A 16,181-nucleotide genomic window follows, 5' to 3' on the forward strand; every position below is an offset into this window, starting at 1 on the left:
AGTCAAAGTATATTATATCATCATATCTTAACTTCCTTTGATATTACAAGTAATCTTCAACTTGTGACCACAACTGAGCCCAAAATCTATGTTGTTAATTGAAAAAAATGTTGAGTAAATTTGTCCCATTTTACGACTTTTCTTGCCACATTTGTTAAGTGAATCGCGGCAGTTGTTAAATTCGTAACATGGTTGTTAAATGAATCTGAGTTCTCTATTGATTTTGCCTGTCAGGTGGTCGCAAAATGACTCCTGAATACTGCAACTGACATAAATATGAGTCAGTTGTCAAGCATCTGAATGTGAATCGTATGACCATTGGGATGCTGCAATGGTCATAAGTGTGAAAAATGGTCATAAGTTCTTATTTTCAGTGTTGTTGTAACTTCAAACCATCACTGAATGAACTGTGGTAAATCGAGAACTACCTGTTGTCAATCTACTCTAGGAATAATTGTATATGTATTTAATCCTATTTACGTGGCATAAGAAGACGGAAACATTGCAAGTATTTGTATTCATTTCTATGGCTTTTTTCATAAAAAATTATTGGAATCCAATCAGTAAATAATAAACCCAGACATATAGTGTTTTATTCTTTACAGTTACTTATTTATTAAAAACTTTTCCACCAATTTCAGAAATAGGTCGTCTGGACCCAAATGGAAAATCAAAACGCAAGTGGCAGGTACAGCCAGGTGGGCTTTTGCATAGGTTCATCCTGTGTGCCAATTGTATCCTTTCTTTGATTGGGAGGCCCTTCAGATTGTTACTCACAGCATGGTTACCACCCAATTAAATTATTGCAATCTGTCTACAAGGGATTGCCCTGGAAGAATAATGAGAAACTACAGTTCTTTCAAAATACAGCAATATGAGCAGTAATAGGTGTCTTTGGGTAACAGGTGCCTTTCGATCAGGTATGAAATACTCCTACCTTTGCTACTTGTACGGAACCAGGAGCACTTGTGCACTGTGTTTCTGCACATGCACAGAACCATGATGACATCTGGGCGGATGGACGGAGCCTCCCACCGCTGCCACTACCAGTTCACCTGAACTGGGTAAACCAGCAGAATACCACCTCTGCTTTCAATATGTCCATTCCACATGGCGTGCATTGGTTGCCAGTCAGCTTTTGAGTGTAATTCAAACTACAGATTATTATCTACAAAGCCCTGCATGGCATAGGGCATGGATAACTGAGAGACTGTTTGTCCCCAGTTATTTCTTATTCACCATGTACATTCCAGCAGAATGGGTGTGTACCTGGGCCCTTTTATTAAATGTAGTCAACTTGTGGGATTGAGGAAACATGCTTTCTCTGTCACAGCCCCACCTGTGGAACATCATTGACCCAGAAAGAAGGACTGCGCCCTCTCTCTTAGAGTTCTACAAAGTTCTTAAAACGTAGCTTTGGTTCCAGTCCTGGGGTTGTTGGTTCTCTGAGACCCATATTAAGATAGCTGCAGTGGTGGATTCAGCCAGTTCGCACCACTCCAGGAGAAGTTTCTGAACAGTTTGGCAAATTGGTTGTTGGAAGAAATCATTAGGGCAGAGAACCGGTTGTTAAATTATTTGAATCCCACCACTGGATAGTTGCCAGGTTTATTGGTTTCTACTGTGTGGATAAAAAAAGACTTTTAAAATATTGTTTTCATTTTTTTCCTGATAACACAGATGTTTGCTTCTATGAAATGAGAGCTGGTTTAGAAAGGACTATTATTGTATATGTTATTCTCTAAATGATAGCTTGATGCCATATAAATGTGATTGATTAACAGTAATTTCTGAATTCTATCTTTGCTCTGCAGAGCAAAGATATCAGGCTTTAAGCCTAAAACACAAAATAAATATTTTGTATATTTCCAGCAGACCATGATTCGGACATAAGAAACACATACATGTACATATGTGTCTCTTATGTCTGAATCATGGTCTGCTGGAAATATACAAAATACTTATTTTGTGTTTTAGGCTTAAAGCCTTTGAAGCAGAGCAAAGATATAATTCAGAAATTACTGTTATATATAAACATCCTTGCTATGCATAATTTATTCACAATGAAATTCAAAAGGAAGCATGTCAAGTAAATATGCACAGGATTATAGCTTTAGCTGTATTGTAGGCTGTAATGGTACTCAGTACTATTCCAAAAGTGGTTTTTCAAAAGGCAACTGGATTTTCTTGGTTTTTTGAAAATACTTCGCTTTTCATCCAAAAAGCTTCTTCAAGGCTGAAGAAGAATAATTTGTAGTAAACGATCATATTGTTCCTTCTATATTTATTATTTACAGAATGTAAACAGAATGCTGTTCAGAGTCAGTATTTAACTTGGGCAAGGAACTTAAAGAATAAAATTGAATGAACTTTTTCCCAAACAAATGTGGGGTCACCATGTGTGATTTGGGCAGCCATATACATTTTTAAATGAATTAAAAATAAATAAATAAATAAATAAATAAAAACATTAAGCAATACATTTTTAAAAAGTCCAGTAATGATTTGTTGGGCATATTATTTAAGCACATCATCAAATTTGCTTACAAATAAAATATGTGCAGATGTCAAATGTGGAAATCAAACCAAACTAAACTCATTATTCTATTTGCCTGAGAGAATTGACATTCACCTGGTTTTGAATATAATATTGAAAGTATTTTTTTCATTCAGCAATAGTATTTTTTGAAAGTACCCATATAGAAGGTAGGACTACTTTGCAAGTTGATTACTTATCCATTTACCTTTTCTTCTTTCATTCAATCAACTGAAGATCAATGGATTAATAAAAAAGAAGTTCCTCCTTTCTCTCAATTTGTAATAAGATACCATCCTGCCCATTTTTCCAAATGTAAAAGTTTATGTTTTTTCTTAAGATGTCTCATAAGCATTAGCAGGCACCACCTACATTTGGCATGTTGTTCTTCTGCATAGTTTGCTAGTGATATCTTCAAAGAGAAACCTGTAGCGTTGACTCCAGTTATGTTCCTGCTTATTAAGCTGTTCTTTCTAGGATGTGGCTTGGAATATATGTGAATTCATCACAGATTAACTATTCTGGGTGACTAATGTACCATGCCTTAAAGATTAGGGGGTTGGCAGTTGATCTTTTTGCTGTATATTTCCTCTTCATTAAAACATTCAGAATCGTCACAAATGCACTCAGTTCCAAAATAAATCAAATGTAGATATTCAGAAAACAGGAAGTATAAACCATAATGTCATCCTTCTAGCTGGTATTTAACAGGTGTTATTAACATTAAGTGGTGAGTTACAGTTGTTGCAGGAGCAATGTACTTTTTAAAAAAGAATACAGTAAAAGGTTGGAAAACTGTTAGAAAATTTATATCGATTTTACTGAATGTATAAAATTAATAGATTGTAATTTTATAAAGTTCTACAACTAGTTCTGCTATGATGTTCTACTACTTGTGATATTCCACTAGGATTCCAATAAATTTATTCCAATTTGCAATATTTGCAAGAACAAAGATCAAGCTATCTGTATTGTTATCTGGCAAGTGAACTATCATTATTCATTTCAGTATAATTTCTTAGTTTTATTCCATATAAGTGCCTACATGTGATTCTCAAAATAAAATTGAATGGGATTGAGTATTATATTTGAAATGTTATGTTGACCATGAAGTTTTTGGATTTATCTTCCTTATTCATTCCGGTGCTTCTACTTCAAGTATGTTCACTGAAGTAATATTCCCTTGGCACATGGATGTCATTACTGCACATGTTTAGCATTCCATTTTCTTAATTATTAACTAAAAATGCCCTTGATTGGTGGGGGAAGGGGAAGCTGACATTTTTTGGCATCAAACCAATACATTTACTGAAGTCAATAGGTTACCAAGCATGAATAAAGAACATTCAAATATTTGAAACAATGCACCTTTCTCCCGGGCAAGGAACTGAGCCATTAACCATTTTTTCTATTCCATCAAAAAGTCATACCTTCTCCAAACTGATGCAATTTACATAACTTTTGACATTTTGTAATTCAAACAATGTATTTAGGCCAGAGCCGTTTTTTGTAAAACACAGTGCACATCGATAATGCTAAAATACAACTTAAACAGTCCATATCAAATCACAGTATTGTTTTTGTTACACTATTTCCTGATTTGAAAGGACACCTGGACATCAGGTTAGAAATGTCACTAAAATGTACAATAATTATGTAAATGTATCCATGAAAGCGTAGGTTGCAAAGAGATACAGGACTTTTATTTATATACTATATAGCCCACCAAATGTGAGGACTGCAGCATTTGAGACACATAATATTGAGAAATGTATGACTTCTAGCTCAATAGCTATTGTGTTGCTTAAGTTTGTGCACCCTTTTGACTTTGCAACATTTCAGTATAAAAATAACCTAGAACATTTGTTCTCCATACATGTTCTAAAACTAGATACAGGTAGTTCTTGTTTAGTGACCACAATTGATGCTAAGTGATGTGGTTATTAAGTGGAAAATTACATGACTGTGACTCCACTTACAATTTTATTTCAGCTTCTACTTTTCTCCCTTCTCTGTCCTGGGATAATTAGCCAGAAGGGAATTAATGTTTAGATTTACCTTCATTGGAGAGGAAAGGATTACAAGAAAGTAAGCAAGCACACAATGGAACATAACACAGAGAAAGGAATGCACTAGCACTGTTTGCCTAGAATATTCCTGGCTCTCAAGCTTGTAACTTTGGGTCATTTCCCTAACCAAATCAAAGAACAAGTAAAATACTTCGTCTCATTTGTTTGAATCCTTTTTATTTAATTTTTGTTGTTATGCGAAGAAGAGATATTTTAGTATGATCTACTGTAATATTTTTTATGCAGAAATATTGAAAATTCAAAAGGATTCACATATTTTAAAGCATTACTGTATAATTGCCTAAATATCTGTGTAGTCTGCCACCTTTATAGTCTAAGGAGTAATCTGGATAATAATGTTTCTAATTTAAGCTAAATGAAAGTTTTATTACATGTAGGACTCTTTATCAAACATTCTCTGCAGAGCTAAATGTTATATAGAGACAGAATATTAATAATGTCATGTACTACTGGCAATGCACTTATACCACGATGTAAAAAGTAGGGGAAGAACTAAAAACCCAGAGTTCCAAATATAACTGAACGGCTTGCTTTCTTGTACGGTGACTTGATTTAACAAGTGGTGGTAGTGAACAGCTAGTGAAAATTTGTATGATAAATGGACTATGAATTTTGGATACAATATATTGATGGAACAATGAGAAAGTATAAAAGGATTGAAATTTACATTATTTTATCATCTAAGTTTTTTTAATATAAAAAGATGTAATTGCTACTAGAATGTATGAAGATATTTCATAAGTATGTTGGAAATGTGAATGACATGAAGTATCATTTTATCACGTCTTGAGAAGTTTAAAAAGAGCCAGAAATTTCAGGATTCTTTTCAGAGTATAAGATGCACCCCCCCCCTAAAAGGGTGTGAAAATTGTGGTGTGCCTTATACACCGAATGTTGCTAAAGTCCCACACACACACCAGCCCCCACCCATCAGCCATTTTTGGCCTCTGCATGTCACATTTTCAGCCAGTTACAGGCGGCGGAGATCTGCAGCAGCAAATGGTTTGTGGTGGTGACAAATAGACCATGGCAAACACACTGCAGTGGCAGTGAATGGGCCACGGCAGCAAATAGGCTGCGGCAACAGTGAATGGGTGGCGGTAGTGGTGAATGGGCCACAGGGAAGGGCCAATGGCAGCACTGAACAGGCCACGCCAAACAGGCCAGATAGATGCTGGGAACTAAAGACAGATTTTTTCCTCCTTGTTTCCCCCCCCCCCAAAAAAAAATAGGTGCATTTTATAGTCCGGAGCATCTTATACTCCTAAAAATATGGTATATAATACATTTTTTAAAGAATATTCAATAGAAACCGGAATTCTTCTTTCTGGGATTAATGAACAATTAGAACAAAGCCATGTAGATTATTTTTGTATATGATTACCGCTATGAAATTTTATATGTGCAAAAACGCACTCTAAAATTGGTGAAAATGGCAAAACTAGGAGAAATAGAAAGATATTAGAGAAATATCCGTAATTTTTATCCTGCCTTTAATATTTTAGTAAATAGTATGTACAGTACAATACCACTTAGACTTATATATTGTTTCACAGTGCTTTTCAGCCCTTTCTAAGCAATTTACAGAAACAGCATATTGCCCCCAACAATCTGGGTCCTCATTTTACCGACCTCAGGATGTAAGAGCTAGTGAGAATCGAATCGCTGAACTTCTAGCACCTGGTAGTCAGCAGAAGTAGGCTGCAGTACTGCATTATAACCACTGTGCCACCACAGCTCATAAATGTTATGGATATTTTGCATAAGTGGAACTTCACACAAACAGAAGCCCTTTCCACTCAAGTGCCCGCTGTTTGTGCAAGTGGAACTTCGTTTCTGAGAGCAAGCACCCTGCACTTGCACACAAAGCTCTATTTGTGCAAGTGGCGGGCACATACACTGCTCGCACAAATAGTGCACCTGCTACTCACATGCCCACCCCACCCACCCACCCTGGCTGGGCTGGGCTGGGCTGGTAAGATAGAAAAATTGGGGACTGTTGCACTATTACATCTAAACTCTTTAAAGAGCAACTACCTTTAACATGGATATGATCTGGATTTAGGAACAAGATTGCTTTCAGCTGTAAGATTTTTAAGTTACATGGAAATATTTTTACCAGTTAAATTACACGTAGTTGAAAGGTTTATAATGCAACTGAATTCTAGTTAAATGAAATCTGATTGGATGTCAACAATTGAAAAATATGTGTCCTGGATATCTCAGTAAGTTGGAAATAGAGATACTTAAGTAAGAAGAACTTAAGTAATAGTATATTTTATATAAGGGAGTTGTGGTGACACAGTGGTTAAAATGCAATATTGCAGGCCAATTCTGCCAACTAAAAGAAGTTTGACTCTGACTGGCTCAAGGTCAACTCAGCTTTCCATCTTTCCAAGACCAGTAAAATGAGGACCCAAATTGTTGGGGGGCAATATGCTGTGTAAACCACTTAGAAAAGGCTATATATAAAGGACTATGAAGCGGTATATAAGTGCTATTGCTCTTCAAGTATCTTATCATAGGAACATGTATCTTGAATGGGGCCATTTAAATAAAGATTAATGCTACTAGAGTATTTTTCACATTTGAAGACCAACAGATCCCACATACTTAATTGGATGAAAAATTAGCTCCACAAGAGTTGTCCCAATGAAATGAATGAGACCTTATTTAAGGGTATGAATATTTTAATGAATACATACTAGAAGTAGCTAATTCTCAATCTAACCTTTAGTTATTTTTCAAAATCATTTCCCAAAATTAATTATTCTTAAATACTGTTCTAATTTTGCAGTTGTCATCCATTCCTGCATATTATGCAAGCATAACATATTCTATTAATGTTTGCTCAGAAACCATGGTTTTTGATCAGATGCTATCTATCCATCCATCCATCCATCTATCCATCCATCCATCTCTTAACTGTCCATATCCCTCATAAAGTGAATGCATAAGAGCCAGTCTCAGTCCTTTTCCTTGGAGATACTCAATGGGAAGAACCTCTGCCCGAGATGCTGAGAATAGAACAGTTGTTTAGAATAGCAGTGTTAATATAAAGCAGTTTCATAGAGGTCAAAGTGATTTAAATCCAGACAGTTTTTGAATCTAGACAATTCAAAAACAGTCCAATTTCATTAAAAAAAAACCACCCTGGAATTTTTTGGTAATAATTTGCAATACATTTTGCAATAGCTTGTGTAATCTAAGTATATGTACCAGCATCAATTTTTATTAAAGATAGAAAGCAGAAATACAAGTGAATACAAAGTGGGACACACATGCATAATGTTACATATTAGTGTTGCTATAATTAAACTCGACAGCATGTTAAACAGAACATATACCGTATGTATTTTCATGAAATACTGTTGCAATATGTGGTACCACTGAAAAATATTAGATATTTTTAAAATGTATGCCAGTTTACAAAAAAATGCACCCATTTAATTCCTTCGTAAAGCACACTAAACTGATAAACCATGATTGACAAGCTTTTAAAGTGCTGCATTTGATACACCGATCTCATCTAAAAGTATACGAAAGGCCATATGCTAAAACATACATTTTCACATTTCAGAATGTTAATGCTGGTGCTATTGCCAGATATGCAAATTTTGGAACACATCTTCAACATTTAATCCAATCAAGTAATACTATAGAATTACTATATAGTAGCTATCATTTAAGTCTCAGTTTTCAAATTGCACTCTATTCTCAATTTCTGAGAATTTTAAAGTTAGTGATACTTTTAAGGATATTAAACTCTGTGTATGTGTATAAAATTGACACCAGAAAAAAAATGGATATTATATTCTTCTACTCCCAGATTGAAGAGTTCATTTAAATTGATTTCTATATCCATAAGAAGGTGCAAATAATAGTTTTTAAAGATAATGTAGACATAGGTTCCTTTATAAAATAAATGATGTAACAGGAAATTTCAGCTCCCAGTTAACTTAGAATTTTTTTCTATGACAAAAATATTAATTTTAACACTAGAAAAAAGCTAAGAAGTGACATAAGAGATTGTTTGGATTATGACATGTTTCTATTAGCAATCATCCAATGTAATTTTGTAGCCATTTTAAAATAAGAGAGAAAATCGTAATGTTTTAAATATTATAACCCATTACCGCAAAGTATGTTTACCAACTTAAAAGACTTTCTTTTTATAGCTATCCAAGGATAAAATGTAATCCAAATCTGGTACCAAGATATACCATCTTCATACTTAGATATTTAAAGGAAATAATATTCTGTATTGTCCAAATTTACAAGCTTTCAAATAACCACCATTTAGATGAAACATGTCAGATTACATTTATTTTTGTTTTTTTCTAAATCCAAGGATTTATTTTATATAAACATTTAGTTCTTGAATGCATTTCCATGCAACTAATTATCTTTTTATGTGTATAAAGATCTGTAGAGAAACATATTTATGGCAATAGCTCAATAAAAACTAATGTGCTATATTTTAAATGACATTAAAAATTATAATACTGTTGGTAAAATCTGCAGTAAAATAGTGTGATTTAAACCCATGTCTCCAGACAAACCTTAAAGCAAAAATGCAAAAAGTACATACTCTAAAATTTAAAAAAATTAATAGAACACAATATACAAAATAAGCTTCCCTTAGCACCTTTACTTAAATGGAATATAAACAGGTCAATTTCTCAACACCTTTGATAAGTGCATGTAATCAATTCTACAGCAAACAAAATAAGATTAATACAGTATCTAGGTTTAACTGTAATCTCAGCCAGTCTGTGAACAAATACGATTTTCTTCACAAGATTTAAAGGCCTTAGTGTATTAATATATTCAAGTCTCAGAATACATCTTTTCTTTCTCTAAAAGTCTTGATGTTAATCATGTTTTTCCAAGCAAATGTAGATATACAGTTACAGATTAAATGCTTAATATATTACACGCCCATGTTTTGTATAAATTACACCCTATTTTTCAAACCATACTTGGCAACTGAGCCATAAAAAATTATTGAATAGGGTTATATTCGTCTGTGTGCGTGCCTCTGATAAGAGAGAAGCAATCTCCAGTGCTACTACTGTCCAAGTATCTATTACAGGACTTTAAGGTCAACTAATCTGATTTTAGACTTTAAAGAGATCAGTACCAATATTAGGGTAATTGTAAAATGGTTTTATTTCCTACTTTTTATTTCCATTATTTAAGCAGAACTTTAAGTAAATTGCTATAACATTCTAGTCTAATAGTCTTTTTGGCCAATAAAAGCATGCAGCTTAGTGAGTTTGGTAACATTTTCTTATACTGTAACAAGTACAATTGCAGTTGTTTTGTTTAAGGCTTTTGGCAAAAGTACCACTTTATTAGTCTTAACTGAGTTATCCTTAATATGTCTACATTAGTTAGTGTAGTTGTAACAGACTTTCCTGGAAGTCCACTACTTTGGGGTTTACTCTGAGCAGATATGTGTAGGATTGCATTTCATGTCTTATTAACTTAAAATCAACATTTAATTTAGTATTGTTTTCGACTTAAGAACTACAATTACCTTTAGTTACATTATTTAACTCATCATATAGGGGAAATGAGTGATTGCAGATCTCTTTGCTGTTTCTAGATTGAGAACTTTCACTTCACTTCAGTTCAATAAATTCAAATTTCTGAATTGATTAAAAAGTGCATTTTCACATTGACTGTCAGCACATTAAATTAGGTCCAAATCTTTAACTTCAGATCAGGAATCTCAAATCAAATATGAATACTGACAAGTTACATAGCCTAGTTGTAATCTAATTCAATTAGTTTAGCTTTCCTGACACACCTGTACTTCACAATATATCTTTAAAAATAATTTTATTTTTAATGGGAACTTGACTTACTGCAAAGCTATATCCCATTATAAGCTTTCTTAAAAATATTTAAATTAATGTGATACTGCAACATAGTTCTTACTTTTTGGGGGGACGGACAGACTGTGGTATGTGTAAGGTTAAGGTAAATTATCTTTCCTTACAGCTATCATTTTGTAAATTGGAGAAACCCTCCCTTGCAGCCATTTTGCAAATATATCCTTGGTTCTCAAAATTCCAAATATATCCCTAAGGCTCACAACGTTGCAGATCCTTGCACTAAAGCATAACTTCGTTGAGATATTTGACCCAGCCTATACCTGTTTGAAATTTTATAGGTCATGTTACATTAAAAATAAATGGAAAAAGCAATTAACCATGCATATATTTGGGACCTAAAAAGGTACAAGTATCCAAGAAATATTAGATGTTTAGATCCAAATTACTCATTTCCTAATGCTTCTTTCACTGATGGCAACCACATTGCTAAACCACTTCCATTTTCTGATAATTTGAATTATTTCTAAGCCAGCATGCATTAAACCAGTTTTGATCACCACACATCATTACAATCTCACATTTTAATTTCTTCCTTTCCCTCAAATGCTAAATCCTTTCCTTTTAAATTTACTTGTAAATTATTTTAATTCAGATAATCTCCAAATACATTTTCTACTGCCTACAAAAGCCCTCCAGATTAAATATAACTTTTCTACCACATGCAAACCATATTATCCGTAACACGTTTTATTACCAAACAGCATTTGTGTATGTATGCAATATACACACACATACACTTATAAGGCTTATAATAGTGAATGAGTTTTTCAGTTAAGAGCTACAACAGTGAAAGGATGTATGCATGTAACGAATCAGATCAGAGTGCAATGGTTTCCAATAGCCAAAACTTTGTGATTTTGATTGCAAATCTCTAAGTTTTGTTTTTAATATGAAGCACTAGCCCAGTTGGCAATTACCTTTTCCTCCCTTCCTCTACCTCCAATGTATCCACATCTGAAGGTTTTCTCTATGATATACTACTTTCAAAGAGAACAATTTGACAGTTATCAGGGACATTGCTATACTTAGAAAAATGGACAATTTGGAAACATACCACTCTGCCTCTAAGGTTTGACATTAAATTTAACAATCTGATGTCATGGAACCCTTGAAATATTATAGCTGCAATATATTATTTATCCATATGATGAATACGCTGATTCATATTGCTGAGTTTGTTACAATTTTGAAGGCCCTGTTATTTATACATATTAACACCCAAACAGATTATACCTTTTAAAAAATAATTAATGTATACTGGTATTTAGGCACCATGGAATTATCCAAATTTATTAGTAACTTTACTTTCTAAGACTGCTGAAAATGTAACTCGCATTCCTTATTTTAACACAGTTTTCCAAATGAGCAATTTTAAATAAGATAGCTTTGGAATTACTGCTTTAAGTTACAAAAACATATACATTTCATATGAACAAAACTGAGATGCAAGTAATTTTTCCAGATATGAATAGAACCATCTTAACTATTTCATAGATTCCAGAATCAAAAATCCAGTAATGGAGCTGAGATTTTTATTTCATCAGTGATTCTAAAGTCCTTGATGCAGGCCTAGCTGGCTACAGCAATGTATATATTCAGTTGTGTTACAGGAATTCCTTCAGCAGCTGCTTAGATTCTTTTTCAAGAGTTGATACACCTGTTGCTATCAGTTGCTATCTCTAGTTCTTAGTTGTGCAAAAGAATACTCCAAGATTATTGGAAAATATGACACCACTGCATGCACTCTTGTAAACATTTTACACTATCAACTGCAACCCTGTGCATATTAGCCATAATTAAATTTAGGGCTTTCAAACTTTGAATGAATCTGTAACATTACATATAGCTTATTTTAAAATCTGGAGGCTTGTTCTGGATCAGTGAGGTAGAAAACATGACCAACCTCACAGAAAATTCACACTTCTCCAAAGTTGGTGTGTCCAGTCTCCTTGGCATGTTCTCTGGCTTCCACTTGCCCTGTTAATCCTTTCTGACAAACCATACATCTCAATGTAAACCGATTTACATCAGTAAACTGTCTTTTTCTTCTGGCTTCCTCTGCTAATTCCAAAGCCTGTGCAAGGACAACATCATCATTTGTGGAAAAAATTGTCTGAGGAGGAATGTCTGAGTTGGGGATTTTACGTTCAAGTGGATCATAGTGAATACCATCATAAATTAAAAGCACCCGTTTAGTATAGCCAGCATCTTCCCCAAAACGATCAATTCTGACTGTCTGGGTATCAACTACACAAATTTCACACTGATAGAATTTAGATAATATAGAAACCTCAATTGCACCTCCCCATGTATCTTCTCTTCTGATCCAGTCACAATATTCCTGATTACTTTTTCCTAGGACTGCCTCACTATAGGATTCCAAGTCGCTTGCTACAATTTGGGCAATGAGATTTCTCATTTCTGGGGCACAGCCTGGTTCATAAACCCCACCTTCTACTACATAATATATGCTGGTAAAAAGACATGAGTTGTCAGCTGGAACAACCTTTCGGGCAAGCACAGGTACAGCTTCTCTAACCGAATTAGAAACAGTCCGCTTTGTAACTATAGATGAATCAGTCTTGGGCTTGGTTGTATCTTCTTCAACTATTAGAGTATCACCTGTCAAGAAAAAAATAGAACAAAGCAATAACATTATATTATGATTCTATCATGGTTCTTTCAGGTACCCCTCCTTCAGTATGTTATATGACTATAATATTCCTTTTGCTGCAGTGATTACTGTAATGATATGAAATATTTCACTCATTAAAGAAAATACTATGAAGTTATTCATGTACAACTATCATAGAATTATAGAGTTGGAAGTGATCTCGGAGACTGACTAGTCTAATCTCTGCTCAAGATAGGATGTCCTCATACTTGGAATTAGATATAATTCAGATGCAGCCATTAACGTTAGAGATAGTTGGAGGCAAGCAATAGAAAATGTCTTTATAAGGCTTCCAGAAGGAAGAAAAAAAATCTAATGAGTAAATTCTTATATATTATTTCTATAGCCAATAGATGTATTGTGAATAAAAAATACATCTTACAGAATTTTACAACACACATTTCTTTACCAAATCTACCTAGTCCATTTCACCAGGAAAAAAAATACCTGTGAATGAACAATTGAGATAATCTGACCATATTTTCCATATTAAAAATTCCATTCATTGGAAAGATGCAGGAGACTACAAGTTATAGCAATCCCCTTATTTCCCAAAGACAGGGAAACTATGCTTCACATAGGAGCAAAATTATGAAATATAATTGATGGGTGCTGCCAAATGGAGACAAGTATAAGATGTCAAAACATTTGTGTCATGGCTTTGCCATTTCCTGTTGACAAAGAAAAAATATGCAATGTTAAAGATAGCTTTCTTCAAGCATATCTTTAAATTTATCTGCAAAAAAGAGGACTATTACCAAGCAGGAGACCTATTTTTTTCTAGGAGAAAAGATATCAATTTCAACTCTTACCAGCTAGGATCCTGCATTCAATACATATCAACTGCATCCTAGCATAAACAACGAAGCCAGATTTCTACAGGCTAAAAGCAACTTCTCCTCATTTCTGTGTATTCAGCATTTTTCTTCCTTTTTTAAAAATTATAAGGTCACCATTCAATCCCATGTCCTTCATTCAGAAAAACACCGAATGAAATGACCTGGACTGAAAAGATTTCTTCCCACGATTTTAAGTGGCGAGCTGGTTCTTCGTTCGACTCCCCAAAAGCACAACAGCGGCGCCACACGCCGAGCAGGACTGGAAACCACTTCCAGATCTCTCCGCTAACTGTAGAGAGGCACCTCTTGATGGGAGGGAGTGGGGGGGGGGGAAACTTTCACCGGGAACGGCCTAAGAGCTCGGGCAAGTCCCCTCCGCTTACCGGAATGAATGCCCAGCTCTCCGAGGCGCTGCTCTTCATCACTGAGGTCGAGGCACGAGGGGGGGAAGCCGAGCAGCAGGCGCTGGGCCTGGATGGGGACACCGGTGAGGGCAGCGATCACGCCCTGGAGTTCGTGTAGACGGGAATGTGCCGTGAGGCCGGGAAGCGGAAAGGAGCCATTCCGCGCTTTACAACGCAGCCGTAACATGATCGCTGCCCGAACTGTAGTGTTCCTGCCGAGGGCGGCCGGGCTTCATTTAACAGCGCCCCCCCCCTCCCCGCAGCAAAAATGGCTGCAACTCCCGGCAGCCAGGCAACTCCCGTAGCCCTTCCCTTTGGGCTTCCTTATTGGTCGCTTCTACATCTTCCTGGCATGCACAATTGCCTGAGAGGCCAATCAGAATCGCGGGAGGACTCTCACCTCAGGATCAGGATAAAAATCCGTTCGTGCCGCTTTTTGTCAGTACGCTTGCGCGGAAAACTGACGTTAGGGCTGAGGGGTGTGACGCAATCCATCTTTTGCCCGCCCACTTTCTTGAAGCTTTAACTTTCGATAACTAGCTACTGTTGAGGCGCCTCTTTGCGCATGCGTAAAATTAAAGCCGCCTTCCAATGACTCTTAATTTCTGATGGCTGTATGGACGTGTGGGTACATTTGTCTTGGCAACAGTACGGAAGTAATTCGCAATTGCCTTCTTCCGGAATGTTTTCTTAACTTCCCCAATCTAGTCGACCGCTTTGGGTTTTTCTGATGGCCTCCTTTCCAAGGACAACGGAATAATTTCGCTTTGACTTTCGTTCTAAGCATTCAAACACATGAATTCGTGAATGTGAACACCTGTCCCATCTGCCTACTGTCTCCACGGGTTGCTTTTTGAGTTCAAACTAGGAAGCGAATATTACCAAAGGACGTCAGTGTCGCATAGTGAATGAACGCCAGTACATGACACATATACATGCATGCATGCATGCATGCATGCATGCATACAACACACATACATACCTGGGTGCTTAAACCCTGTGCGAAAGGTAGGGAATTGGTTTCTCCCGCGTAGCGTTTCCCTTGGTAAATACATTTGCAATCTGCATTCATGCAGGCTCGAACACAGGTATCACTCCGGTTCCCATTGACCTAGAAATCTTTCCCTCTTTTTCGGAGTCCCTTTGCGTCACTTGTCTTGGAGTATCTGGCATTGTTCTGCTTGGCCTTCACGCCGGTTGGCATAGCTGCATCTCCGAAGAATTGCCACTCTCTGCCCGCCCACCGCCTGGGAGGGGACAAGGTCACCTGCGCCCGGGTACCTGGCCGTGGCTTGGCAGCGCTCCCGGGAAGGATCTCTTGCGGACTGGATCGGCTCCGCTTGCCCAGCCCAGGACTCTGGCCTTGCTGTCCCCGGCACGGGCGTGCTGAATTTCGCAGGTATTCCTGCAGGGACCGGGAGAAAGGACCGGAGCCGAAGTGACCGAAGGGTGGGCGGCGATCTCGCTCAGTAGTCGCGGGGCATCTCCGACGCGGTCCTTCGTGCCGAGTCTGAAGGCGGGGACTCCCACACTAAAGGAATAAGGTTGAGAACGGAGGTGTAGGGCATCGTTATTCCTTTCCTTTGAGGACTACGTTCTTCGTATTTAATTTTTCTTCTTCATATTTATATTCATGCAAGATTATATTTTGCCTTATGGGAAAATTATAATTAATAGAAAACTCTCTCTTGTGTTGACCTTGACTAAGAACTTTTATGTAGGTTCTTTTTCTGTG

General features: G+C 36.2%; 1 protein-coding gene across 2 annotated transcripts; it reads right to left on the minus strand.

The window, feature by feature from the left end:
* Window positions 1–8,348: 8,348 nt before the first annotated feature.
* On the minus strand, window positions 8,349–15,831 carry YOD1 (YOD1 deubiquitinase). 2 transcript variants are annotated; one of them, XM_032217965.1, is made up of 2 exons: window positions 15,429–15,831; window positions 8,349–13,151 (listed from the first exon to the last, which is right to left on the minus strand). In XM_032217965.1, the coding sequence occupies exons 1-2, from the start codon at window positions 15,499–15,501 to the stop codon at window positions 12,445–12,447; spliced, it is 780 nt and encodes a 259-aa protein (XP_032073856.1). In that variant the 5' UTR covers window positions 15,502–15,831; the 3' UTR covers window positions 8,349–12,444. The 2 variants fall into 2 exon arrangements, with proteins under 2 accessions (XP_032073856.1, XP_032073855.1); XM_032217964.1 differs by lacking the exon at window positions 15,429–15,831 and adding an exon at window positions 14,426–15,379.
* Window positions 15,832–16,181: the final 350 nt, after the last annotated feature.

This window comes from Thamnophis elegans, chromosome 5 (genome assembly GCF_009769535.1).
Source record: "Thamnophis elegans isolate rThaEle1 chromosome 5, rThaEle1.pri, whole genome shotgun sequence".
NCBI classification, from domain to species: domain Eukaryota; kingdom Metazoa; phylum Chordata; class Lepidosauria; order Squamata; family Colubridae; genus Thamnophis; species Thamnophis elegans.

Bases quoted from the DNA above. Each gene is read 5' to 3' on its own strand.
- YOD1 (XM_032217964.1), bottom strand. From the start codon at position 14,633: ATGTTACGGCTGCGTTGTAAAGCGCGGAATGGCTCCTTTCCGCTTCCC. The intron at 13,152-14,425 runs GTAAGCGGAGGG...TTTTCTTGACAG, and splicing joins AGAGCTGGGCATTCATTCCG to GTGATACTCTAATAGTTGAA.